The sequence below is a fragment of the Pleurodeles waltl genome, chromosome 4_2 (assembly GCF_031143425.1).
Source record: "Pleurodeles waltl isolate 20211129_DDA chromosome 4_2, aPleWal1.hap1.20221129, whole genome shotgun sequence".
Lineage (NCBI taxonomy): Eukaryota > Metazoa > Chordata > Amphibia > Caudata > Salamandridae > Pleurodeles > Pleurodeles waltl.
In genome coordinates this window covers 322,684,417-322,710,907 of record NC_090443.1, presented here as the reverse complement: position 1 = coordinate 322,710,907, position 26,491 = coordinate 322,684,417, and the positions used below count along the sequence as shown (strand labels likewise).

At 44.7% G+C, this 26,491-nt stretch overlaps 1 protein-coding gene and 2 non-coding genes across 3 annotated transcripts; all 3 read right to left on the bottom strand.

Moving 5' to 3' along the window:
- Nucleotides 1-1,620: 1,620 nt before the first annotated feature.
- Nucleotides 1,621-17,248, bottom strand: RPL3 (ribosomal protein L3). The gene is made up of 10 exons (XM_069231299.1): nt 17,078-17,248; nt 15,231-15,423; nt 12,285-12,453; nt 5,735-5,870; nt 4,990-5,176; nt 4,208-4,368; nt 2,927-3,028; nt 2,276-2,371; nt 2,037-2,156; nt 1,621-1,732 (listed from the first exon to the last, which is right to left on the bottom strand). Exons 1-10 carry the CDS (start codon nt 17,231-17,233, stop codon nt 1,688-1,690), a joined length of 1,365 nt encoding a protein of 454 aa, XP_069087400.1. The 5' UTR covers nt 17,234-17,248; the 3' UTR covers nt 1,621-1,687.
- Nucleotides 2,510-2,603, bottom strand: LOC138294417 (small nucleolar RNA U83B). Its single transcript, XR_011203426.1, has one exon. It is a non-coding gene; the product is annotated as a small nucleolar RNA U83B (small nucleolar RNA).
- LOC138294416 (small nucleolar RNA U83B) lies at nt 4,867-4,959 on the bottom strand. Its single transcript, XR_011203425.1, has one exon. It is a non-coding gene; the product is annotated as a small nucleolar RNA U83B (small nucleolar RNA).
- Nucleotides 17,249-26,491: the final 9,243 nt, after the last annotated feature.

Genomic DNA, 26,491 nt, shown 5'->3' with positions numbered 1-26,491 from the left:
TTAACTGCCTCTGGGCGACCAAGCTGCACTCTGACTGGCACAGCTAACTCTGGTGCAACTTTAAGCAGCTTGTCTCGCTATGCTTTTCAACCTTTCACCCTGTGCTTGTCAGGACACAGCAGGCATAGTCATATGTTTGCTAGCCACCAGGTTCAGTAGGTGCAGTCCATGCTGGTGCAGCAGGGTAGTCCTGTTCCTAGTTAGTCAACTCTATACCAGGGGAAGGATGAGGTTTGTAGCGAATGGGCTAACAGGATAACCTGTTTCTGGAATGTGACTGCAATGCTAGAATTCACCATTTTGCCCCCTCCAAAAGGGGCATCACTCCAGTGGCCCAGAGTTCCCTAGCACAATCCAGCAGGTGTGGCTACCATGCAGCAACATGCCCCTGGAAAACCTGTTTGGCACAACTGGTTTCCCCCCCCAATACCTGCCCATCTAGACAATGGAGCATCTCATCTCTCAAGTGCTAATAGTTTGCCCTCCAGAAGCAGCTTCTCCTTTGAAGCTCACCTTTGGGGACAACACCTGTGCAGCTTCCTGAAGGGCAACACCTACCCAGTTAAGGCCTGTATTGTCTCCTTGCCTGGTTTCCGCCCTCCTGTGGAGAGGCGCCAACTTCTCTGGCATAGGCTCCTTGAGAAACTGGAGGGCACAAAAGCTGCACACAACAGGTTACGTTATTGGACTTAACAAGTCCAGCTTAATGTGTTAAGATGTTGTATACCCTGGAGTGACAACTTTGGTTGCACCACTCCAGAATTAACACAGATTTGGGGGGGGGTGTCTGTGTAACTATGTACTTGCAAATGAACACCACATCCTTTCACATTTTAAAAAGGATCACATATTTACTGCCAGTATATAAATACATGTTCTGCTCATGAAAGGTGTTGCACCCCACCTTTGAGTGGTGGCCTGCCATAGAGGTGACTTGCACACGTGATGTCTGGCTTTGCCATTAGTTCAACTGGCAAAGCAAGGCTAGCAGTTTTTAACTGCTCTTCCAGTCTACAATAGCAGACTGGGGGGCCACTTTTACCTGGGATGACAGCCAACATGCCTTAGATACCATATAGAACTGACTCAGTGAAGTTGGCCTATGCCAGTTTAGCATACATGCTTAGGGCACTCTGGTTAGCAGACCTGTTGCACCGTCAAAAAACAGGAGAATCAGTAAAAGACCTAGGGATGACAATCGAAAAAAAAAAACTGCATTTCCTTACACTCTGCTTAAGGTTATACCACACAGAAGTATGCTTGGTCCTCTCCTTTGGTTCCCCCTCCTCCACTCTTGCACTGACGCAAATTCTCTGTGGCACAAGCAGAATACATGCAACCCGAAAACAGCACAATCACAGCTCAGTGCAACACCTGGTGCAGTCACAGCAAGCCTAGACCTTCCTTTCTCAAGCATGAAGCAAACTAAAGCTTTATACAAAATCCTAATCAGATTTCAGACCTTGGCAGCTAGGTACAGTGGATGTCATTAACTGCCTTGTGGAAAATGCCAACACTGAACAAGGCTGTGTGATAAAGGCAATGACAAATCCAACAGATAACTCATCTGATTAACAGTGTACTTTAGAGTCAAACACACCAATAACTCAACTACAATAGTCAAAATATATATGTTTTATTAACAGCCATATTGCAGAGCTACAACTGCTGGTCCAGAATGTCCGACTTATGCAGTCTCCTCTTTGGCGATGCGGTCCTTCTTCAGTGGTCCCTGTAAAGAAGACATTGGATTACAATGTGAAGGGTAAGGCCCCAGGCCTGCCAGAGAAGCAAACGTATTGGAACAAATTGCTTACTTCATCCTAAACCATGAAGCAAAAGCCACCGCTTCATTGTCAAACAGCCTTGGGCAACTGAATGGCAAAACTTTGCACCCTGTATTTTTAACTAGTTTAGACTGAAGGCACCCAACCACCTTCTTCGGACCCCTAACTTCTGAGAACAAATGTTAAACGCCTAGTCACTTCTCTGCTGCCCAGCCTTTCTGAATTGTATCACAAATACCAGTTCCTTACCATAAAAGCTTTCTTTTCCTCCACAGTCTGGAAACGACCATGACCAAACTTGGAGGTGGTGTCGATGAACTTGAGATCGATCTTCTCCAAGGCACGCCGGCTGCTCTGTACCAGGAGGGACTGCGGGTGGACAAGAAAGTTAGTAGTGCAAAGCAGAAAAAAAAAGTATTGATGGCTTAAAGACAGTAAGCGGCAGCTTATTTCCCTGGTTCACTCCCCCCCAAAAAAACTGTACTCACCTTTCGCAGTGTTAACACTCGCTTTTTGGTCCCAATAACACAGCCTTTCAGCATAACAAAGTCATTTGTCACCTCTCCGTAGTGCACGAAGCCACCCTGTGTGGAGATAGCAAGACAATCCGTGTTTTGTAAGAACCACCACTAAGCACATCACAGCACTCCAGCAAACACCAGCTAAAGCCCAATCGGTACCAAGGACACGACACATGGTGAATCTGACAGCATTGGGGTGGGATTCTTCTCAGAAGGAAGGCAGCATGGAAGCTCTCATCATGTGAGATCAGGCACTGTGCCCAGTGCGCGTTCCACTGCTTCATCACAGAAGGCATGGTTAGGCACAGAAATGCCACCAAGACAACGGGGCTATGTATCATTGCGGAGTTAAATTTCTTTCTGCAGTCATGCCTGGCTAACTGCCAAGTGGGTGAAGCTGGGCCCCATCACAAAGGAGAAAGGAATGAAGACACCTGCTACATATTCCGAGCAGGCATGTTCAAACGAATTTGGCCATTACTTCAGTTTCACAGCACCGCCAGGATTGGGCCTTTACACGGTAACACCGGGGGGGGGGGGGGGGGCGCACATTAAGACACCGAGGTATGCAAGGCCTAAGAAAACGGGTAATCACCAAGCTGTTTTGTGCTCACTCACCAGGGGGTTGATGCTCTTGTCTGACAGGTCGTAGTCGGTAGACGCGTTGTTCTTGATCACTTTGCCATCCTTGGTGTGGTAGCCCTGACCAATCTTGTAGATCTGAAAGAAAGGTGAGAGCAAGGTCAACAGCATTTTAACAAATGAAGATGCCCCACTCTGGTATACAGCAAGAAGGCCACCACAAGAATATAATAACTTTGGCAAAAAGGAATCACACCCCATCTTCATGTGGCTGTTAAGGAAAAGAAAAAACGGCCTTCTAGAGAAGAGACCAGCAGAAGCAACACTTCATCCTTAACACTGGGGAGTGGCATATTCCAGTTGAAATGTGAACGCCTAGTCTCCCTTTCAGGGGCTACAGTGGGGATATTTCTATAGAAAGAAACTAAAAAACAAGCATTTGCAATGCAAACGGTCTCGCGTTCGCTTGAGCTCGTGCAATTAGAACTGTAGACTCCTAGCCGGACTTTTCTTGCCACAAATTGAAAATGAAAAACAGTTTCACACAACGGGACTCTACTTGCCATATAAACTGAAAAGTAAAAGTTTCCCATAAGCGAGCTGACAGCAGCCATCAGTGCAAAGCAGACCGGGAAATAAAAGTTCACTGGTAGTGAAAACTATCGGAAAAGTGCAACTAACTATGTAACAGGTTCGATGTCATGCAAAACGCTCGCCCATCTGCAGTGAGTAGCCCAGTAACCAGACGGAAAACAGCGAACCTCTAGGTTCAGTGCTTGGTCGCTGCGCTCGAGGGCTAACCACAAGAAAAGGAACTACGTATGCATGCCTTCCACTAATGAGTTTAAAAGGCAAGTCCACGAACCAATGAAAGACTGACGTGACATGGACGTGATTTGAAGCCCAAAGAGATAACACGGGAACTGAGTGCTTTGCGCTCACCGGTAAAAAAAATAACGCTGTTGATGAATACCAGGCAGGTCCGAGTGCTGGAGAACAGTGGACCAAGATATTCTAAAGCAGTAGAGAATCAAGAAACGTGGCAAAGTGAAAGTAAATAGGTCTAGCAGGAGAGGTTTAGGATAAGGGTGGACTTATCAGTGAAAGGACGGATTTCCAGAAGCGAAAGGATGGCTGGGTATCGACACATGAATCGGTCAAAATACTGATAGTGCGATGAAAGGCTGAACGCCCGGATGGACTTAGTGGTGCTTCTCTCAATGCCACTGGAGTGGAGTATTGTTATGCTTTCGCTACCCCTTAGAGTTAACTCCTAAGGAAACTGGTACACACAGGTACCTCGGGAGTAATACATACCTTCTTGTTGACTTCTGTGCGATGATGATAGCCTTTCTGACCAGCACGTGCCACAGAGAAAGCCACACGGGCTGGATGCCAGGCTCCGATACAGGCTACCTTTCGCAGACCTCTGTGGGTCTTGCGGGGCAGCTTCTTGGTGTGCCATCTGCTGGTAACACCTGAGATCATAAGCAAAAAGTAAACAAGACAAGTTAATTTCCCCAAGAGAACGACCGACATGTCCTGCTTTACCCCTGGGGTCCCTCAACGCTACAGTCGGGAGTTGGTTCTAGACAAAAAAAAGTTAAGGTTTACTCCTCGGCTAGATCCAACCAGCGGCAATAGAACTGCACAACGTACATATTCAAATATATCACTGCATTTCAAAGTAGTAACCCCAATCCCAACATTGCACCCAACTCCCTTACAATAAGAGTCCTAGTCTTCAAGGGAGACCCACTGTACAACACTGCCACCAAACAGCATCTACTTCACTGCACAAAGCAACCAGACCGAGAAGGCGCACCACCCACATTTGCGTCAAAGCTGTAGTTACAAAGGTATGGACACTCCCAGCTACTACCCTCTCAATAAGAAAACTAGTTGTCTGCCCAGGCAGCTGTCAAAGCGCATTCAGCATTTGGGCCGTTCATTGGGAGTAGTCTGTGCAAGCCAAGGGTGTTCTCAGAAGGAAGGCAGCATGGAACAGTTCCTCATCAGAGTCGGACGCTGTGCCCAGCGTGTATTCCATGGCTTCATCACAGAACGCCCCATGGGATGCGGCTCTGAACCAGTCTCACCTTTGTAACCATGGCCCTTAGTGACTCCGATGACGTCAATCATCTCATCCTGTCCGAAGACTCCACCCACGGCCACCTGCTGCTCCAGCTTTTCCCGGGCCCAGTCCACCTTCTCGGGGACAGTGCCACCGTTCACCTGGATTTCCATGAGGTGAGACTTCTTCTGGCGCAGAGGGAGCAGGCGCATCTGTGGAAAAGATATAGGATAAAGGTCAACAGGTTTGTCGGATCATGCTTTCTCTTGCCTAACTCCAAGGGTATAAACCCACATCCAATCACTAATGTCCTCAAAAGGCAGCAAACTACTCCTCAGATCTTCAGCAGACGTTATCTTATTGAAGTTTGTAATAAAGAAAAAACAATTAAGAGAAAACGTTTCTTTGTGAGAGGTAACCAAACAGTCAGCAATCGACATTCAGCAACGACCGCCAGAGGCGAGGTCTTATGTCCGCCCGTCGATATTTTCTCATCATTCTAAATCGGTTACCTATCGCGCTGATGTTCACATCTCCGCCTCGCTAGCGGTAGAAACTGAGCAGGATTAATCCTATAGTAGGCAAATACTCCGAAGTATTAGAACGGAGCGTCAAGGTAATAGGATAGGGAGGCCTGCCTCGCTATTTATGAGCGCAAAAGGACTATGATATGCGAATCCAGTCCCGTTATTTAAAAGCAGGGTGGCAGAGCTTTAAGTCAACAGAAACAATGTGATGCTAGTTCAAACTGGGCAGCGGGCACAACTTACCTGTGTGTGGGCGAGCACCCGGATGACCTGGCAGTACTTCTTCATGCTGGTGAAGTCCTTTTCCAGCTGCTTCTTGCCCTCATCGTCCTGCCACTTCTTGCAGTACTTGGTAAACGCCTTCTTCTTGGACTTGTACCTTTTGGGAGCAGAGCAACAGTATTGGCACAACCCTTCATCGCAACAGCGAGCGGAAGGAGTTGTCTGCCAGCTTAGGGCTTCGGCTCATTACCAGCTTCCAAGGAACTTTTCCGCTGGCAAGCGGAGCTCGGAGCTCATCAGGCACAGACCATGGCGGCCAGCGCTGAGCGGAGCTGCCATAATTCCAGAGACATAAATCAAGTGCAATCAAACCAATGGCAACATCAACCCACCCTACGTCCTAGTGTGGAACATGGCAAGGGATAAGTAACGGTCGTCGGCTAAAATGCCACCACTTGGTCTAAACGGTAAGGAATGAAAATGTCACTTACCCAGTGTACATCTGTTCGTGGCATCAGTCGCAGTAGATTCGCATGTTCTGCAATAGCTCGCCATCTGGTGTTGGGCCGGAGTGTTACAAGTTGTTTTTCTTCGAAGAAGTCTTTCGAGTCACGGGACCGAGTGACTCCTCCTTTTGTCTCCATTGCGCATGGGCGTCGACTCCATCCTCGATTGTTTTTCCCCGCAGAGGGTGAGGTAGGAGTTGAATTGTAGTAATAGTGCCCATGCAATGGAGTGACTAAGTATGCACTTATTTAAGGTTGAGATGATACATATATAAATAATTGAAGGTAACTTCCAAACTGCTACAGGCTCCCGGGGAGGCGGGTGGGCACATGCGAATCTACTGCGACTGATGCCACGAACAGATGTACACTGGGTAAGTGACATTTTCAGTTCGATGGCATCTGTCGCTGTAGATACGCATGTTCTGCAATAGACTAGTAAGCAGTTATTTCCCCAAAAGCGGTGGATCAGCCTGTAGGAGTGGAAGTAGTCTGAAATAATGTCCTTAATACAGCTTGACCTACTGTGGCTTGTTGTGCGGATAACACGTCTACACAGTAGTGCTTGGTGAATGTGTGAGGCGTAGACCATGTGGCTGCCTTACATATTTCTTGCATTGGGATGTTTCCTAGAAAGGCCATGGTAGCACCTTTCTTTCTGGTTGAGTGTGCTTTTGGTGTAATGGGCAGCTGTCGTTTAGCTTTAAGGTAGCAGATTTGGATGCATTTAACTATCCATCTGGCTATACCTTGTTTTGAAATTGGGTTTCCTGCATGAGGTTTTTGAAATGCAATAAAGAGTTGTTTAGTCTTTCTGATGTTCTTTGTTCTGTCAATGTAATACATTAATGCTCTTTTGACATCTAATGTATGTAGTGCCCTTTCAGCTACGGTATCTGGCTGTGGAAAGAACACCGGAAGTTCCACTGTTTGATTTAGATGGAACGGTGAAATAACCTTTGGCAAAAATTTAGGATTGGTCCTTAGGACGACTTTATTTTTGTGTAGTTGTATAAAAGGTTCCTGTATAGTAAACGCCTGAATCTCGCTTACTCTTCTCAGGGAAGTAATGGCGATGAGAAATGCCACCTTCCAGGTTAGGAACTGTATGTCGCAGGAGTGCATGGGTTCAAAAGGTGGACCCATAAGTCTAGTTAGGACAACATTTAGGTTCCATGAAGGAACAGGTAGTGTTCTTGGTGGTATAATTCTCCTAAGGCCCTCCATGAATGCTTTAATGACTGGTATTTTATATAGGGAAGTTGAATAGGTAGTTTGCAGGTATGCAGATATTGCTGCAAGGTGAATCTTAATGGAAGAGAAAGCTAGGTTAGATTTTTGTAAGTGAAGCAAGTAACCCACTACATGTTCTGGAGTTGTGTGTAATGGTTGTATTTGATTAATATGGCAGTAGCAAACAAACCTCTTCCATTTACTTGCATAGCAGTGCCTGGTGGATGGCCTTCTTGCTTGTTTTATGACTTCCATACATTCTTGGGTAAGTTGTAAGTGCCCGAATTCTAGGATTTCAGGAGCCAGATTGCTAGATTCAGCGATGCTGGATCTGGGTGTCTGATCTTTTGGTTGTGCTGTGTCAACAGATCTGGCCTGTTGGGCAATTTGATGCAGGGTACCACTGATAGGTCTAGCAGCGTTGTGTACCAGGGTTGCCTTGCCCAAGTTGGTGCTATCAATATGAGTTTGAGTTTGCTTTGACTGAGTTTGTTTACCAGGTAAGGAAGGAGAGGGAGAGGAGGAAAAGCGTAAGCAAATATCCCTGACCAGTTCATCCATAGGGCATTGCCTTGGGATTGTTTGTGTGGGTATCTGGATGCGAAGTTTTGGCATTTTGCGTTCTCCCTTGTCGCAAACAAGTCTATCTGAGGTGTTCCCCAGAGTTTGAAATAAGTGTTCAGTATTTGGGGGTGAATTTCCCATTCGTGGACCTGTTGGTGATCTCGAGAGAGATTGTCTGCGAGTTGATTTTGTATCCCTGGTATAAACTGTGCAATTAGGCGAATTTGGTTGTGAATTGCCCAATGCCAAATTTTTTGTGCTAACATGCTTAACTGCGTGGAGTGCGTCCCTCCCTGCTTGTTTAGATAATACATTGTCGTCATGTTGTCTGTTTTGACGAGAATGTATTTGTGAAATATTATTGGTTGGAAAGCTTTTAGTGCTTGAAAAACTGCAAGAAGTTCTAGGTGATTGATATGCAGTTTTGTTTGATGTACGTTCCATTGTCCTTGTATGCTGTGTTGATCGAGGTGTGCTCCCCACCCTGTCATGGAAGCATCTGTTGTTATTACGTATTGTGGCACTGGGTCTTGAAAAGGCCGCCCCTTGTTTAAATTTATGTTGTTCCACCACAGAAGCGAGAGGTAAGTTTGGCGGTCTATTAACACCAGATCTAGAAGGTGACCCTGTGCTTGAGACCACTGTGATGCTAGGCATTGTTGTAAGGGCCTCATGTGCAGTCTTGCGTTTGGGACAATGGCTATGCATGATGACATCATGCCTAGGAGTTGTAATACCATCTTTGCTTGTATCCTTTGTGTTGGATACATGCGTTGTATGATGGTGTTGAAATTTTGAATTCTTTGTGGACTTGGAGTGGCTACTCCTTTTGATGTGTCTATTATGGCTCCCAGGTATTGTTGTACCTTGCGTGGCCGAATCTTGGATTTTGTGAAATTGACGGTGAACCCTAGTTTGAAGAGGGTTTGTATGATATGATTTGTGTGATTTGAGCACTGTATTAACGAATAGGCCTTGATTAGCCAGTCGTCTAGATATGGGAACACATGTATTTGCTGCCTTCTGATGTGTGCAGCGACTACCGCTAGACATTTGGTAAAGACTCTTGGTGCGGTTGTTAATCCGAAAGGCAGTACCTTGAATTGGTAATGTATTCCTTTGAATACAAACCTTATGTATTTCCTGTGCGATGGGTGAATTGGTATATGGAAATAAGCATCCTTGAGGTCTAAGGTTGCCATGTAGTCGTGCAGCTTTAGCAATGGCAATACTTCTTGTAGTGTGACCATGTGGAAGTGGTCTGATTTGATGAAAGTGTTGACTACTCTGAGGTCTAGGATTGGTCTCAGTGTTTTGTCCTTCTTTGGTATCAGAAAGTACAGTGAGTAAACTCCTGTGTTTATTTGTGTGTTTGGCACTAATTCGATTGCATTCTTTTGCAATAGTGCCTGCACTTCTATCTCTAGGAGATTGGAATGGTGTGTTGTTAAATTGTGCTTTTGGTGGTATGTTTGGAGGGAACTGTAGAAATTCTATGCAGTAACCATGTTGGATAATTGCTAGAACCCAAGTGTCTGTAGTGATTTTCTCCCATGCTCTGTAATAATGACCTATTCGTCCCCCCACTGGTGTTGTGTGGAGGGGGTGAGTGACATGTGAGTCACTGTTTAGTAGTAGGGGTTTTGGGGCTTTGGAATCTTCCTCTATTTCTAGGGAATTGCCCTCCTCTATATTGTCCCCGAAAACCTCCTCTATACTGTCCTTGGTAACTGGACGGTGTGGCTTGTGAGGTGCTGGCTTGTGTGCTTTGACCCCGAAACCCCCCTCGAAAGGGCGTTTTACGGAATGAGCTGTAATTCCCTCTGCTCTGCGGGGAGTAGAGTGCGCCCATGGCTTTGGCAGTGTCCGTATCTTTTTTGAGTTTCTCAATCGCTGTGTCCACTTCTGGACCGAACAGTTCTTTTTCATTAAAAGGCATATTGAGAACTGCTTGTTGAATCTCTGGTTTAAATCCAGACGTTCGGAGCCATGCATGCCTTCTGATAGTTACAGATGTATTAATTGTCCGTGCAGCTGTATCTGCAGCGTCCATGGAGGAGCGGATCTGGTTGTTGGAGATGGCCTGTCCCTCCTCAACCACTTGTTTTGCCCTATTTTGGAAGTCTTTGGGCAGATGTTCAATGAGATGTTGCATCTCGTCCCAGTGGGCCCTGTCATAGCGCGCAAGTAGTGCCTGGGAGTTCGCGATGCGCCACTGGTTTGCAGCTTGTGCTGCGACTCTTTTACCAGCTGCATCAAACTTGCGGCTTTCTTTATCTGGGGGTGGTGCATCTCCAGATGTGTGAGAGTTGGCCCTTTTCCTAGCTGCTCCTACAACAACAGAGTCTGGTGGCAGCTGTGTTGTGATGAAAGCCGGGTCTGTAGGAGGCGGCTTATACTTTTTTTCCACCCTTGGTGTGATTGCCCTACTTTTGACCGGGTCCTTAAATATGTCTTTTGCGTGCCGGAGCATACCAGGGAGCATAGGCAGGCTTTGGTAGGAGCTGTGGGTGGAGGAGAGTGTGTTGAACAGGAAATCATCCTCGACCTGTTCTGAGTGGAGGCTTACGTTGTGAAATTGTGCTGCTCTAGCCACCACCTGAGTACACGCGGTGCTGTCTTCTGGTGGAGATGGTTTTGTAGGGTATGCCTCTGGGCTGTTATCTGACACTGGGGCGTCGTATAGGTCCCATGCGTCCTGGTCTTGGTCACCCTGGCTCATGGTGGTGTGAGCTGGGGAGTGTGATGGCGTTTGTGCTGGTGAAACGTTAATCACGGGCGGAGGAGAGGGTGGTGGTGTAACTCTTTTCACCACTTTTGGTTGTGGTGCTTGTTCCGTCTGGAACTCCAACCTTCTCTTTCTCCTAATGGGGGGAAGGGTGCTTATTTTTCCTGTCCCCTGCTGAATGAAGATACGCTTTTGCGTATGGTCCGCATCAGTTGCTTGTAGCTCTTCCTCAAACCTATGCTTCTGCATTTGGGAGGTTAGCGAGTGCTCTTCTGTATAAGAGCCTGAAGCTGGGTCGCTTGCAGTTTGTTTCGGCGTCGAAACTTTGTCTGCGTGTTTTTTTGGCTCCGAGGTGACTTTTTTCCTTTTCGGGGCCGAAACCTCTCGGCGTCGATCTGTTTCGGTGCCGCTGTCTCTGCGTCGAGCCGTGTCCACACCGGCATCTCGGTGTCGAGGCTTGTCTCCAGCACTTTCTCGGTCCCGAGAAGGCTGCGTGCCGGTGTCTCGACCGGAGTCGGACGATCTCGGCACTGTTTGGGCCTTTTTCGGTGCCGACGGTCGGTCACCGATTTTATGGGTTGAGCCATGGCCTGGTGGCAGTGGCGTCCCCTGGGCCTTGTAAATGTTTCTTTGTGTGGTTTTCGACGTCTTACTCACGGTTTGTGTATCGTCGAATCCTTCGGAGTCTGAGTCTTGGATCGAGAAGGTACCTTCCTCTTCCTGTTCCTCGAACTCCCATCGGGCTGTCGGTGCGGACGCCATTTGAAGTCTTCTGGCTCGACGGTCTCGGAGTGTTTTTCGGGACCGGAACGCACGACAGGCCTCGCAGGTGTCTTCGCTGTGCTCAGGTGACAGGCACAGGTTGCAGACCAAGTGTTGGTCTGTGTAGGGGTATTTATTGTGGCATTTGGGGCAGAAACGGAACGGGGTCCGTTCCATCGGCGTTCTTCAGCACGCGGTCGGGCCGACCAGGCCCCGACGGAGGATCGAAAAATTACCCCGAAGGGCACCGGAGCTCTTCGATCTTCGATGCGGTGTTGAATGTAAGTATGCCGATCCCGAACGCAACAATACCGACGAAAATCTTCTGAAATTAACTATTTTTTCTGTTCCGAAACTCGGAGCGACAGGAACACGTCCGAACCCGATGGCGGAAAAAAAAAACAATCGAGGATGGAGTCGACGCCCATGCGCAATGGAGACAAAAGGAGGAGTCACTCGGTCCCGTGACTCGAAAGACTTCTTCGAAGAAAAACAACTTGTAACACTCCGGCCCAACACCAGATGGCGAGCTATTGCAGAACATGCGTATCTACAGCGACAGATGCCATCGAACATACTATTTTCTAATGAATAGTTGGCGGGGAGAGGTTGTAGAGCTTATGGCAAGTAAATGCTAACTATGCCTATAGTAACATTTATGAAAAGTACCTCTACACAGCAAACAGCTTATTCCTCGTCTACAGTGCACAAACCCCATTTTATATCAACACCCTCAATCCAGTTTAACATTACCACTCCATCTAGCATGGAATCTCACCAGTTCTTGTAGAAGCGCCTCTTGCATTCATCGCTGATGTGCTCGGCAAAGACGGTCTTTAGAGCGCGTAGGCCTCGTGGGGTCTGGACGTAGCCAACGATTCCAACTATGACCATGGGTGGTGTCTCCACTACAGTAACTGCTTCCACCACTTCCTTCTTGTTCACCTCTAAGAAAAAAAAAAGTGTCATGTTAGGTAAGAAATATCCTGTACACTGTCGCAGCACAGCACCAGATTAGGTGACAGCCAGCTACCCCTTCACCGACCCCAGAGCGCACAAATAGTTCTGGTGAAGGGTGCACCGACCTCTAGGTGATGTCAGAACACGACATTCAGCAGCGACCGCCAGAGGCGACATTCTGACCGCCCGTCGGAGTTCTCGTCATTCAGCCGTCACCTGTGCACGCCGGACCCCTGCCATTCAATGCTGCCAAAATTACAACCCTAGCGACTATAACGTGGGCACTGCCTATTTCCATGCGTCAGAAAAAATATCATGCCGCCTAAGGACGCCTGAATCTTTTGGAAAACTAAATATGCAAAAATCACAGCCTGTTAAAGATTATACATTAGAAAGCAAGTCTTAACACTACACAAAATTAAGTTCGTCCCGCATCATCAACACAAAGTGTGTGCACACTGCGTGTAAATTCTTTTTTGGGAGAGGTAGGTAAAAGGTTTTCATGTAGAACCGTGGTCCTTGACCTTTTGACTTGTGGGCCGTTTGTTATTACCCCCTTAGTGACAACCATGCAGCAAATGAAGGCAACTCGTGCTAAAGAGAACAATCATTTGCAATGGAATAGGTCTCGCATTTGCTGGAGTTCAGACAAATTGGCGCCGTAAAACAAAACTTCTCGCACTTAAATTGGTCAACTGCTGAATAATTTGGCCATCACTGCCACAGAAGTCCAGTTGCCCTGCATATAACTAAATCGCTTCCATTTACCCTTTTCCTCTATCTGCAGAGAAAAAATGAAAATATGGCCACTATACTTTATATCATTTTTGGGGTACCCCCAACCTAGTGGGGGAGACCCAATGAGGACTTACCCCAGAAAGCAGATCGTGGCGCGTTACAGGCAAAAAATGTTGTATAATGAATTCCCCATCAAAGCATTATGGTGCAATTCAGAGTGCCGCGAATATCGTATCTTTAACAAATGCTTTGAACAGCCCCAAGAGGGCACCACTATAAAAATAACTAATAAACATGGTTTTGTAATCATAGTCACCCCTAAAGAACAAAACCATGTGAAAACAATGCCAGAACTTAATGCAGTGTATAACCATGTATTTAGCCTCTACAGAGGCAAGTGCATTACACATTTTCAGACATACTGAAATATCACAAACAAGGTCCTAAAGAACAAACTACTCCCAGCAGCCAAATTAAGATCCAGCCACGAGTGCTTAAAGATACTTTGCATGGTCGGAAGGTTACTATTTTGGACGACCTAGACAGAGTGCTGAACGGTTTAGTGGTGGTCCTATTGTTGGAGCACACTGGCTGAGTTATGGGTATCCCACTGTGCCAGGAGACGCGCTTTGAGGATTTCTGTTTTACCCCCATATTCCTTGCACGCTACCTAGGCTCGACATAAAAAGGTCTTATTTTAACAGGCAAGCCACAAAGACCTACACACCTAGGGAGTCATTTCATCAGGGTGAGCTATTTTTAGGACCTACTGGCCTCTTGGTGTTCTGTTCAGTCATCAAGTGAAGGCGCAATAGAGAGCCTTTAAAATCTTGTTCTCATCTTCTCACATTTTGCTCTGTATTCAAAGACAGCTACCACATCATGATTTAGTAATATATTTCATAAGTGACATTTAATAAACCCTGAAGCACTCCTGCCCCAATGCTATTAGTAAACTAAGATAAGTCATTGATCATGTGTCCCCTACATGTGGGACAGATTACACATATAGTCTATTTAATCAAACACGTTTCTTTGTACGGCAGAAATGCTGAGCTCACATTTGAAGGCGCACTTGTGCAAGAATAGAGAAAGGAGACTAAACTAATATTTGCCTAGGATCACAGTTTATGGGTAAAGTAGATTAGTTATGTCAGGTAGATATTTAAGTTAATCAACCTGCAGGTCTAGTAACATTATGATTTGAGGCCTGAACAATATAGAGTAATCCAATTCAGTGGATGAATTAATTAATGAAAAGTATGGGAACTGATACTTAAAACAGTGTAGGTAGGGGTCAGATAGTGAAGGGACAATTAGTAATTGCTGAAATTAACTAAATATGCTCCAGCTTTTTGGTTGGCATTTCACATGTAGGTAACTGCATATAGAATACACAATGAAAAGTTCAAACTAAATTTGCGCAATTTTATTTACGGGTAGGAAAACTCAGTTGGTTAAGGAGTTCACTTCAGCAGTCTGTGGGTGTAATCGGACAGACACTGATTTGAACGGAGTTAATAGTGATATGCATTCATAATGCTAAGTAGCACTGATGAAAATACACTGAATATGGGTCAGACTAAACAAATATGTATGGGGATCAAGTTAAATGTGCAAAAAATCTTATTCCATCAATTAAAGTCTGAACTGAATCCAAATCCGCTCTTGGATTTGCTGGTAAACAAAATGCTCAAATATATATTTCTATCAGGTAGAGTGGGAGCTGACTGCTGCCGCCTGTCACCGCACGAGAGAAAACATCTCCCATTTAACTCACAGGAACCTAATTGTTCAGCATTTTTTTTTAATTAAAATTACATCAACAGTTTTGCTCAATTGAAGTTGGGAAACGTCATTCCTCTACCCAGCTCGCTCGGCCACTGGTACAAATAGTTAAAAATGGAGGGAAAATAAAAAAAGATGCCGTCACCCGGCAAATTGGGTGTCAAGCATGTGGGCAGGCATATGGCATATTTCCTGTTTAAGTCACACCAATGCCAGGAGATGTTTAGATGATACTCACTTGAGCCTGGACGGTCCACCTCACGTACAATGTGGGTCATGCCAGCCTTGTAGCCTAGGAAGGCAGTCAGGTGGACTGGCTTGCTGGGGTCATCCTTGGGGAAACTCTTCACCTTGCCACGGTGACGCCTGCAGCGCTTGCGGGGCAGGAATCCCAGGGACCCGTGCCTGGGGGCGGAGAACTTTCGATGAGACTGCAACCAGAAAGAAAAGAACTATGCCAAAACGTACACAGTATAATTCCCACATTACATTAATTAGCAGACTAATATCTCATAAAGGAAATAAGCTCTCCAAAGAAGCCGCCCTCCAAAAGCAGTAACCGCAAACTTGAACACCTTCTTTCGCCCCCAAATGTAAGCAGCAGACAACATTAATGGGCTACCTGCCCTCACAGCAGTTGATGCACAACCCTCATGTGCCCAATACTCCCGTCTAATGTATGCACTTGGAACACTAGATCAGAAACTACAATTATAAAATCCAAGACCAAGTGTTTCCCTGGGCCATTGGTGAGAAGTTTTGACATTTTCCCAAAAAAAACCCACAACCAATATTGATTGGGCGTAATAATTAAAACCCATCAAAAATGTAAAAAACATGCAGATTTAAATGCACCTGCACCAACATCTTTTTGTTTAGATAAATATTGGTACCACCAAGTATCGCCGCCAGATTTTGAGGACGTGCTTCTAGCTGAATGCAAGATAAACAGTTTCCCAAATAAAAATTATACTTTATCATGTGCAGCTTGTCACATTCATTTTTGTTAACCTTTTTACGCATTCAACCCAGAAAGCTCTTATTTTGCTATTTTCACCCCCGTGAGAAGACACGGAGTAGCTTATTTTATTGTGAGAAAAAATAAAGTTAATTGGCGTACGTAACGAGTACTTGAAGTATACATACATTGACATATTGAAGACAGGCCGACTAATCTTTTCAGAGCTAGTTTTAAAACCTGTGCTTAAACGACTCAAACAAAAAAATAAACTAAATATGCACCATACGAGTTACTCCCTTAACCCGAACAATTTGCTTCAGGAGAGCAGAAAAAAACAAACGCAGAATTTAATGAGGAACACTTGATTAGGTCGTAACAAACTAAAAACCGACAACACTTAAAAACAATAGGTTTTCATAAATGACTACAGGGAGTATGTCTTTCCACTACGATGTGGGTGTTTTAAAGAATATATTACCACACTATTTATTTGGTTGCTTAAACTAGCAAACACTGAAACACTAATACACATTTGTCTTTTAGATCTCATTATTTAACGGCTTTTCAATCAATGACCTACGTTTCTGGACACCGTACGTAAGTGATAAAACCTACATATTTAAAAGTAAGTCTCTTGCCACCAGTCTTTTAGTTTAGCAAGTCTATCAATAAAGTTCGGTGGCACCATACAAAAAAGCCTCAGCGTAACAAATAATATATTCGGCTGCGAAATCATTCACTATACTGAGCATGTAGCACCAATGTTAGGCACCAGAGCAGTAAACACGGCGTAGGCTTCGAATCTAAAAGCGTGTTTTAGGCATTTCAACATAAGTAACAAATAGAAGTCCGTCGCGGGACAAGAACACAAACACGCAGAAAAGGCAATCACTAAATTCAGCAGTGGGCTGAATCCTAAATTAACAGCCGTTAAGAATCCGCGGGGTATGGCAAACGCCATTTTATCAGACTACGTTCCTCCATGGGAAAAATAAAGGCAGCAATTAACACAGCAGAACCACCAGCCTCGCAGGGTACTACGGGAAGAACCCTTCCGAACAGGATGGTGCCGATAAACAGACGATGGTGACAATGGGCCCGTACAAGCCTACATCGAAACTCACCATATTGAACAACGGGCCTACTGCGTGAAAAGAAGGAAGCAACGTAACTGGCGAGATATTTATATAGCCGACGTAAAGGCGTGGCACACGGTCAGCTCCTGGCCTATCAAATGTAGAAAGTAGCAGGCTGTGGCGAGAACGAGGCTTGACACGCATAAACTGTCTAATAATAGAAAATACAGAAACGTTTATGGGGGCAGCGGCAGCTTTCGGTGAACATTGTCCGTTTGCTTAAAAAGTGCGCGGTTTACTGCCGTGAAATATAAATGAAGTATCTGCTTGAATGGCACTCTTGTAAAAAAAAAAAAAAAAAATTTTTTATGTAAATCATCTTGAATGGTAGCACTGTAAAATGGGTGCAACTACTGGAGCTGCGTTATGCATATATAGAAACGGAGAAAAGACTAACAATTTGCAATGCAACGGGTCTTGCGTTTGCTCGAGTTAGAGCTATTAGCGTTGTAAACTCATAACCGACGTTTCTTGCCACACAAATTAAAAGAAAAAAATGAAGCTCGATCGCGCTATGTAAAATGCAACGCGATCGCGCTGAAATTGAAAACGGAAAAACAGAGCTTTATGACCTATGTAAACCCCAGCGTGATCTCGCTGCATAGAAAATAAAAGGATAAAGTAGTCCGAAAATCATGCTGAAAACATGGAGCCTCCAATGTTTTTAGTAGTTTACCAGTACTGTTTAGGTGGGCTAGACACCAGAAAAGGCATAACATATGCATGCCTTTCGCAAATGAAAGCAAGTGGATTTTAAAAGGCAAGCCCACAAACCAATGAAAGTGACTCAGGTGACATGGACTGGTTAGAAGCCCAAAGAGAGATTACTGCAGGGATCACAGCGCTTTGCGCTTGCTCATAAAAAGGACATCAAATGGAGTCCATCTTGGATTTTTTTTTTCCTTGCAAATGCGTGTCTTTTTCATAGGGAGAAGTAAGCAAGGAGAATATGGTACTGTAGCGCTGCCGCTAGCCTACATACTGGAACGAAACCCTTTGCTGCTGGAGATATCTCTTAGTAGTCTTCAAATATTAACCCTTTCATATTTTACCCCAAAATAAAGTGTTTTTCGTTCAGTAGAAATTGTGTTAAACTGTGATGTCTTTGGCATTTTCTTTATGTTGTTGTGTTATACACGTGTTGTATTTTACTAAGCGTATACAGGTGGCATGGAATGCCAGGGATCATGACATAGTGTGGTGAATGAAAGCTACGAAGTCCAGGCATAGACAAGCTTGAACCACAACTTTATTACCAGAGCAACCTAGCGTCCAGCCACTCTGGAGAGACCAGGTTAAACTGTCAACTCCCGAATGTTCAGACACTAGCGTTCGCAGGAACGCGCTGTGAACACACACATAACATTATCCTCTTCCCTTCACATTAAATAACTAATAAAGGATGCAAAGAATACTTATATTATAATCATAAAAAGAGAACACATAAGAAAACAGAGAACATCTAAGGCAAACCAGTTGTTACATCATTATATAGTCCTTCAAATAATTAGGACATTTCCGAGTCCTCATCGGTTGTTCACGAACAGCAACATTTGTTTGATTCTCCCTCTCTTGATTTGCACTGGTACCTTGTGACTCACACTCCTCAGCTTCATGACCAGAACCATGCCTTACACCAGAAGTAGACACTCCCTCTCCTCCCCAGAAGAAAGAGCTAGAACATTCCTCCTCCACCCGACTTGTATCACACTCACCACCCCTCTGATACAGGGCCACATTCCTCACATTCCACTTCTCTCCTCCTTCGATCTCAACATGAAATTTTCCCACCTTCCTCACACAAAACGGGCCCCTAAATTTAGAAACACCCCCCTTCAGTCTACCAGACTTGACTTTGACCCAATCTCCAACCCTCAATCCATGCTCGAGCTGAGGGGGTACACAAGTCTCGCATCCACCAGATGCAACCCACTCTTGAAGCCAAGAAGGAATCAATTTAGTCCCCACCGATCGTCCCCTCATCACTCGAAAAGGAGAGCTACCAGTAGCCTTATGAATCGTGGAACGATAAGCTCGTACAACATCAATTATCATTTTCCGCACACAACAATGATTAGCCAGAGCTAGTTGTATGGTACCCTTGATTAACCTGTTGATTCTTTCAACTATTCCATTACCCTGTGGATAATATAGGGACGTCCTGGTATGACGCACTCCACAATTCTTCAAAAATAAACACATCTCAATTGAAGTCAATTGAGTGCCATTGTCTGTGATAAGAACCGTGGGAATACCTTCCTCCATAAAAATATCCTCCAAAACCTTTATGGTTGTGGTCGTGGTGATATCACGTACAAATTTAACCACTAACCACCTTGAGTGCACATCTATCACCACCACTGCGAAACGCATTTGAAGCGGAAGTTCCAATAGTGGACCAATAAAATCCAAACAAATTGTGTGCCAAGGTTTCCCTGGATCTTCAATATGCCCTTCCACCCTGCCCACACCAACTTTCAATCTTTTTTCACTCTCCTTACACAGCCTACAGTGCTCCACCCAACACTTAACCTGACCATCTAAGCCTGGCCACCAAAAAAACTCCTTCAATCTCCTACTTGTCATTCCCTGACCCAAGTGACCCTCATGAGCCAGGGCAAATAATTTAAACCTCAACCCAACTGGTGGAATAAAACGCTCACCCCGCATCAACACACTCTCCCCACAACACGACAATTCGTCTAACACATCCAAAAATGGCCTCACAGACAATGGAAGAGAACTCCCTCTTCTAGCCCCTAAAGAAACTAACTTAAAAACACATTTCAGACAATCATCCTCAGCCATCTCATGCTTCCATTCTTCCAATGTGAATGTACTTAAACCCCACTCTACCACATCACCAATGGAGGCCACAGCATCATCAGTATCACAACACCTTATCGATTGAGAATCAACTCTCTCCCAATCAATAGACAACCTAGACAGGCAATCCGCCTGCACATTTTTCCAACCTTGGACATACTCCACACGATACAAATATTCTTGTAACCTAGCAGAAAGTCTGGCCAACCTCGCTGACCCTTTTCCCACACCACCAGCAGACAGTATCCTTAACAGTGGTTTGTGATCACTCCTTAGAGTAAACTCCAATCCCCACAAATATGTTCTAAAGTACTCCGTTCCCCAGACAGCCGCCAAGGCCTCACGTTCAATAACAGAATAGTTACGTTCTGTCAGGGTCAAAGTTCGAGACGCAAACGCCACAGTTTTTTCGCACTTACCATGCATTTGTGACAACACTGCTCCCAACCCTGTGCTACTGGCATCCACAGTCAAAATAGAGCGCATATTAATATCAAAAGCTGTAAAGATACCAGCTCCACAAATTTCTTCTTTAATCCCATTAAAACACAACGCCTGCTCATCAGACCAACAAAACTTACTTCCCTTCCTCAACAATTTCCGAAGATCCTCAGTTTTGCTTGCAAACTTATCCACAAATTTAGAGTAATATTCCACAAGACCCAAAAAGGACCTCAACTGTTCCTTATCAGTCGGAGCTGGTGCCAACTTAATAGCTTCTAATAAGCTTTTCTTTGGCTTGATACTCCCATTCGAAATCGAGTACCCTAGGTAGTCAATTTCTTCTACCAGAAAGGTGCACTTTTCTTTATTCAAGCTCAGACCAGCCTCATCAATAATCTTGACAACTTTTCGGAGTGTAATGTTGTGTTCACCAACTGTTTCACCCATCACTAGCACATCATCCTGGAAAAATAATACTCCTTTAACATCCCCAAACAATTTAGCCATCATTCGTTGAAACACACTTGCCGCAGATGCCAAACCAAAAGGCATGCGGGTAAATTGAAAAGTACCTTCTGGAGTGATAAACGCAGTAATATGTTTGGATTCAGAATGAAGCCTAATCTGATGATAGGCACTTCTCAAATCTAATTTTGAGAAAAACCTACCATCCTTAACCGAGGTTAACAGCTCATTAATATTTGGCAAAGGATAGACATCCACCACAATATTCTGGTTGACCGACCTCAAATCCACACACAACCTCACTTTGCCATCTGACTTCCGTGTAATAACAACTGGAGAAACCCATGGAGAAACCTCCACTGGTTCGATGATACCCTCTTCCAACATGTTGCTTATTACTTTCTTGAATTCATCCCTGACAACAAATGGTATTTTACGAACCTTGTGTTGAATTGGGTAAGCATCATCCTTCAACACAATCTTATGTACATAACCTTTTAAACATCCCAACTATTTCTTAAAAACATTACCAGCCCCCTTAAAAATATCATCCAACTGTATGTTATCTATCAACAAAACCTGATTGGATGTCCTGGGACTGATAACTATGTTGAGATCAAATTGATGCATCCAACCTAGGATGGGTGGACCTTCAACTGCCACATAGATTTTCCCAATAACCTTTCTATCCTTGAATTGAATTACTTTTAACATATATCCCAGCAGTTGAATTTCCACACCTTGATACCCACCAGGGGATATATCTTTTGGCAACAATTCTTCCTTCGCCCACCAACGTCTAAAGAGACTCTCAGGAATTATGGTGTACAAAGAACCAGAATCCACCATGAGATTCACCTGGACACCCTCAATATAGAATTGAGCCATTGGTCTAGAGCATCTACGGTCACTCACACACACACTCGGAATCCTTCCATCCTCAATTGCTAATATCCTGTCCTCACAAATTGATTCACAGCAGTCTTCCACAATATTTATGCTCGGTTTCAACTCCTTAACAAATCGGTTACCTTCCCTGCACACACGAGCATAATGCCCCCTGCGACCACATTTGCGACATTCCTTATTGATAGCAAAACATTTCTTGGAATCCCCCAAGTGTAAAGTACTGCCACACCGAAAACACTCCTTTCCTTTGCTTTTAGTACCCCCCCCTTTCTTTGGTACAGTTCCAAGTTCCTGTTGAGATCCAGTAGACTCGCTTGATAAAACCATAACTTCTCCAGTTTTCTCTTTCCTTTCCATTTCTTTTATACAACGCCTCGATTCTTCAATAACTTTCGCAAGGTCAATTGCTTCTTGCAAGGTAGGATCCTTTGCCGCCCACAACCTCTCCTGAATTTTTTTATCACGGCACTGAACGATAAGTTGATCACGTATCAGTTCATCTGTCATAGTACCAAACCTACATTTGACTGATAATTCCCTCAGCCTGGACACAAAATCGTCAATAGACTCATGAAAATCCTGGGGTTGCGTATAAAATTTATACCTAGCTAGTACCAAATTGGTTTCCTCAGCAAACCTATTCTCCAACCGTTTAATGGCTTCTTTAAAAACGTCATCCATAGGCTGTCCATTTGGTCCCATGGAAGGAGGGAGATATTTAAAAATCCTTTGACCCTCACATCCCAAAGTACTTAAAAGAATAGCTTTCTTCCTTAGAGAAGAAAAACCTTGTCCATCCAACGCTATAATATAATTCTCCAACATTTCTATCCAATCTTCCCAAGGAAGAGTTGGAACACCTGGAAGTGGAATAAATAATGGTGGCGGAGAAATATTAGCCTGGGTAGCCATGGGTCCTGTAAAAAAAAATTAACACCAAATAGTTACAATAGAGCCCTCCAAATGCACAGTATATTAAGTCACTTCCTCTGTAGTGCAAGCTCCTTTCCTCCAACCCGTGTTCCTGAATAAATCAAAGGATTTCCCTGTTTGTTGCCAAGTTGACGCTAAGGCTCAACATAGTAAAGAACGTCTCAGATTTCACGTCGCTGTCGCATCACCGGCCAATATGCAGAGCGTCTAAAATTTGCCACGGAGATACAAACACACTCTGAAAGGCTGCTGGTCGATGTGCGAAGCGCTCCTGGTTGCCTAGGAGACGCTGACACACTTGCCAGCCAATAAATAAGAATTGCAGTAGGAGCGCAGTAACCAGCCCACTCACAGTAATCAGCAACCAGAAACAGTCGAAAGTATGGCCAGAATAGCCCCAAATCCGTGTTCTCCCAACTTCAAGTTGCTTCGTTGAGACACCGCTGCTGAAATTCGCCGCCGGGCAAAACAGGATCCTCACGACCAGCCGCTACCAACAACCGGAACAAAAAGAACAGCAGAAATAGAATCCAGGGCTGACCTAGGTCGCGCAAAACTCTCGTCGCCAAACTGTGGTGAATGAAAGCTACGAAGTCCAGGCATAGACAAGCTTGAACCACAACTTTATTACCAGCGCGACCTAGCGTCCAGCCACTCCGGAGAGACCAGGTTAAACTGTCAACTCCCGAATGTTCAGACACTAGCGTTCGCAGGAACGCGCTGTGAACACACACATAACACATAGTATAGTTCTACTGCCTGGCATTAGAGCAGAGAGAGGCTGAGGCAGCAGCGCTGAGTGCACATGTTTCCTGCGTAACCCGGACTAAATAAACAAGGAATACTACTTTTGCAGTGTGTGTAAGTTTCTATCCCAGGAGTGATTAACACAACAATGTGGCGACGAGTGAAACATTTTCTAACATTTGCACCAATAATTTTTAATTCTATTTCGGACACGGAGGCAAGGATTATGCTTCCCTTTCTATTCTTTCATTTTCAGAGCAGCCAATCAAAAGAAAAATTTGAAAACACAACATATCCCATGAACATGTTAACATCACATGACCAAACGTAAAGCCCAGACTATATAATCTGGGAGAGACATAATGCCTCCTCTTTCTTTGCATAAGTCTTAAAACAGTTAAATAGTCTTTAAATCCTGTAACAACAGAACCAAACCAGAAGGACAAAACTCAAACCCCAACAGGAACGCAGCATAGAGCCAGAACACCAACACAGGCTGGACCAACTCAGAGACGTACGATGAGGTAAAGGACGAGGATCCTCAGATCACACCAGAAGGAAAAAAACAGGTTCACTTGTTATCATTTCCTAAGGAAGATATAATACCAAAGCAGTAAACACTGATCTGGTAACGTGTCAAAACATCCACATAAACATTAGGGAGGGAAGTAAAGGAAACACTCATTTATGACATCAACAAAGTGAATAAACATCACATATTGCATAATTCCCAACAGAAACTATTGACTAAAGAATCAGAGCAATCACTATTAATGAATGAAAGAAATAACGGATAACAGGGTGGGGTAATCCTCACCTCCATGTCCTTAATAGAACAGAAAACTTGATTACACAAATGCTTGAAAATCGTTTATTCTACATCAGGACCGGAGGCTCAGATTATGCTAGTTTAAGCCCAGCCACCACAACTGATGCAATATCCACAACAGGTTTATGATAAATAACTAAATGTGGATTCAGATGACCAATCAGTCGCTATTAAAAATGTCCTCAAGAGGAGAACCCAATGAAAATGATTTAGATGCCATGGCGCCCCGGCAGAGTGAGCATCAAATCTGGAAGTATCAACACCTGCTTCATTCAGAAGCCATTGCATCAATTTAGCCAGAGTAGCTGATGAGACTGGACAAAAAGGTTTTTGCAACAAAATCAACAACTGACCACCCATGTCAGAACAACACTTTTAAACACTGAACCACACATAGTTTGCATTTTTCCAGAAAACTAAGGTACAAAACCATCCTAGAATGACCTTTGATGCAACAAGAGATGTAAAAAGTGACTCCTTCAGGAGAAAATACTCTCCCTCCTCCCAAGTCTAGAGCCATACATCGGAAGACCGATTACAAGAGACTAGACACGGATGCATGGGAAGTTTTGCCGAAAGCTGTTTCCTAGAAAAATATTTATTCACAGGTCAAGATTCCAAAAAACATAAAACTATATTGTCGACCTATAGGGAAGAACATTTTGTGAGCAGGGGATTATTCAAGCGTATACCTCTTAAGAGCCTGCACACAATAGGGAGCACGCCCACAGGCTTACCTTCAATAGATAAATGACCAGCCGATATGGCCGACCTGAAATTATTCACTGATCTATCGCCCATGCTAGAAGAAGCCAGGGAGGCCAAAAAATGGAGAATCAGAGAACAAACCGCTGAAGAGGGAAATCTTTGGCAATCTCCACCAGAATGCGGGATCTCGTTCCGCCCAGCCTGTTGAGATAACTCACTGAGGAGATGTTGTCCATCCGAAGGAGGATGCCACAATCTGTCTTTTCTGGGGAGAGGCTCCGTATTGCAAAGGAGCCTGCCAAAAGTTCCAAGCAATTGATATGAAGGTCCAGCTCTGCTCTGGACTATTGTCCTCCCGTGGATATGTGGCAACATCAGGCTCCCAAGCACCAGCGGCTGGCACCAGACTAGATCACGATCTCAGGAGATGATCCAAAGATCGCTCTGCCATTCCAGGCATCCATATGCTCCAACCACCAGTGGATCTGTGTGCTTGATTCTGTAGATGGGGAATCAGGTCTGAATAACTGAGGTCCTCCTGGAGATGTGAGATCTTTAGACGTTGAAGGGACCAATAATGAAGAGGCCCCAGGAGGATGGCCTGTATCGAGGAAGAAAGCATGCCCACCACGCGGGCTATTCATCTCAAAGATACAGTCTGTTTGCGCAACATCAATCTTATTTCCTTTTTGATGTTGCAGATCTTGAGAGGAGGAAGAATTAATTGGGTCAAGACGTAATCCACCTGAAAACTCAGAAACTCGATTTGTTGGGAAGGAGCTAGCATGGACTTCTGACTGTTCACAATGAATCCCAATTCCTGAAGGAGCGAGATTGCCCATTCCAAGTGATTAAGGAGCAGTAGGGAGAACTGCGCCATTATGATGATATTGTCAAGATAAATAGTCAGGTGAACACCTCTGGCCGGAAGAGACTCTGCTATTGGGCACATCACTTCCATGAAGCACCAAGGGGCGATGATAGGCCGAAGGGCAGGACCTTGTACTCGAAGCAACATCCTGCCGAAGAAATTGCAGAAAACATCGATGAGGAGGAAATATAGGAATGGTCAAATTGGTATCTTTTGGATCTATTCGGACCATTTAGTCCTTTTCTCGTAAGATGTCCAGTAACAAATGGATGCCCTCTATCTTGAAATGGCAGTAGGTGATCCATCAGTTTAAGTCATTCAGATTGGGGACCAAATGGGATCCACCACCTTTCTTCTCCACTAGGAAAATAGGGCTGAGGAATCTGCGAGGATGAGGATGAGTTTATTCTATGGCACCTTTGACCAGGTGATGGGCCACCTCTGGAGAGATTAATTCCTGATCTTGTAGGGAAAAATACATCTTGTGGGGACAATTTGGTTCTTCCCCCCAAAATCACATCTGATATAGGAATTAGGCTCACCTGTAGTACTGGAGTCCTGATAAGAGATTTGGGAGCCTCTAGGTTTTCCTCTCCAGAATCGGTTGCGGCCTGCCCTTGCTTGAGAAGGGTAGAAGATGGAGGAAGAGGAGAAATTCTGATAATCTCTT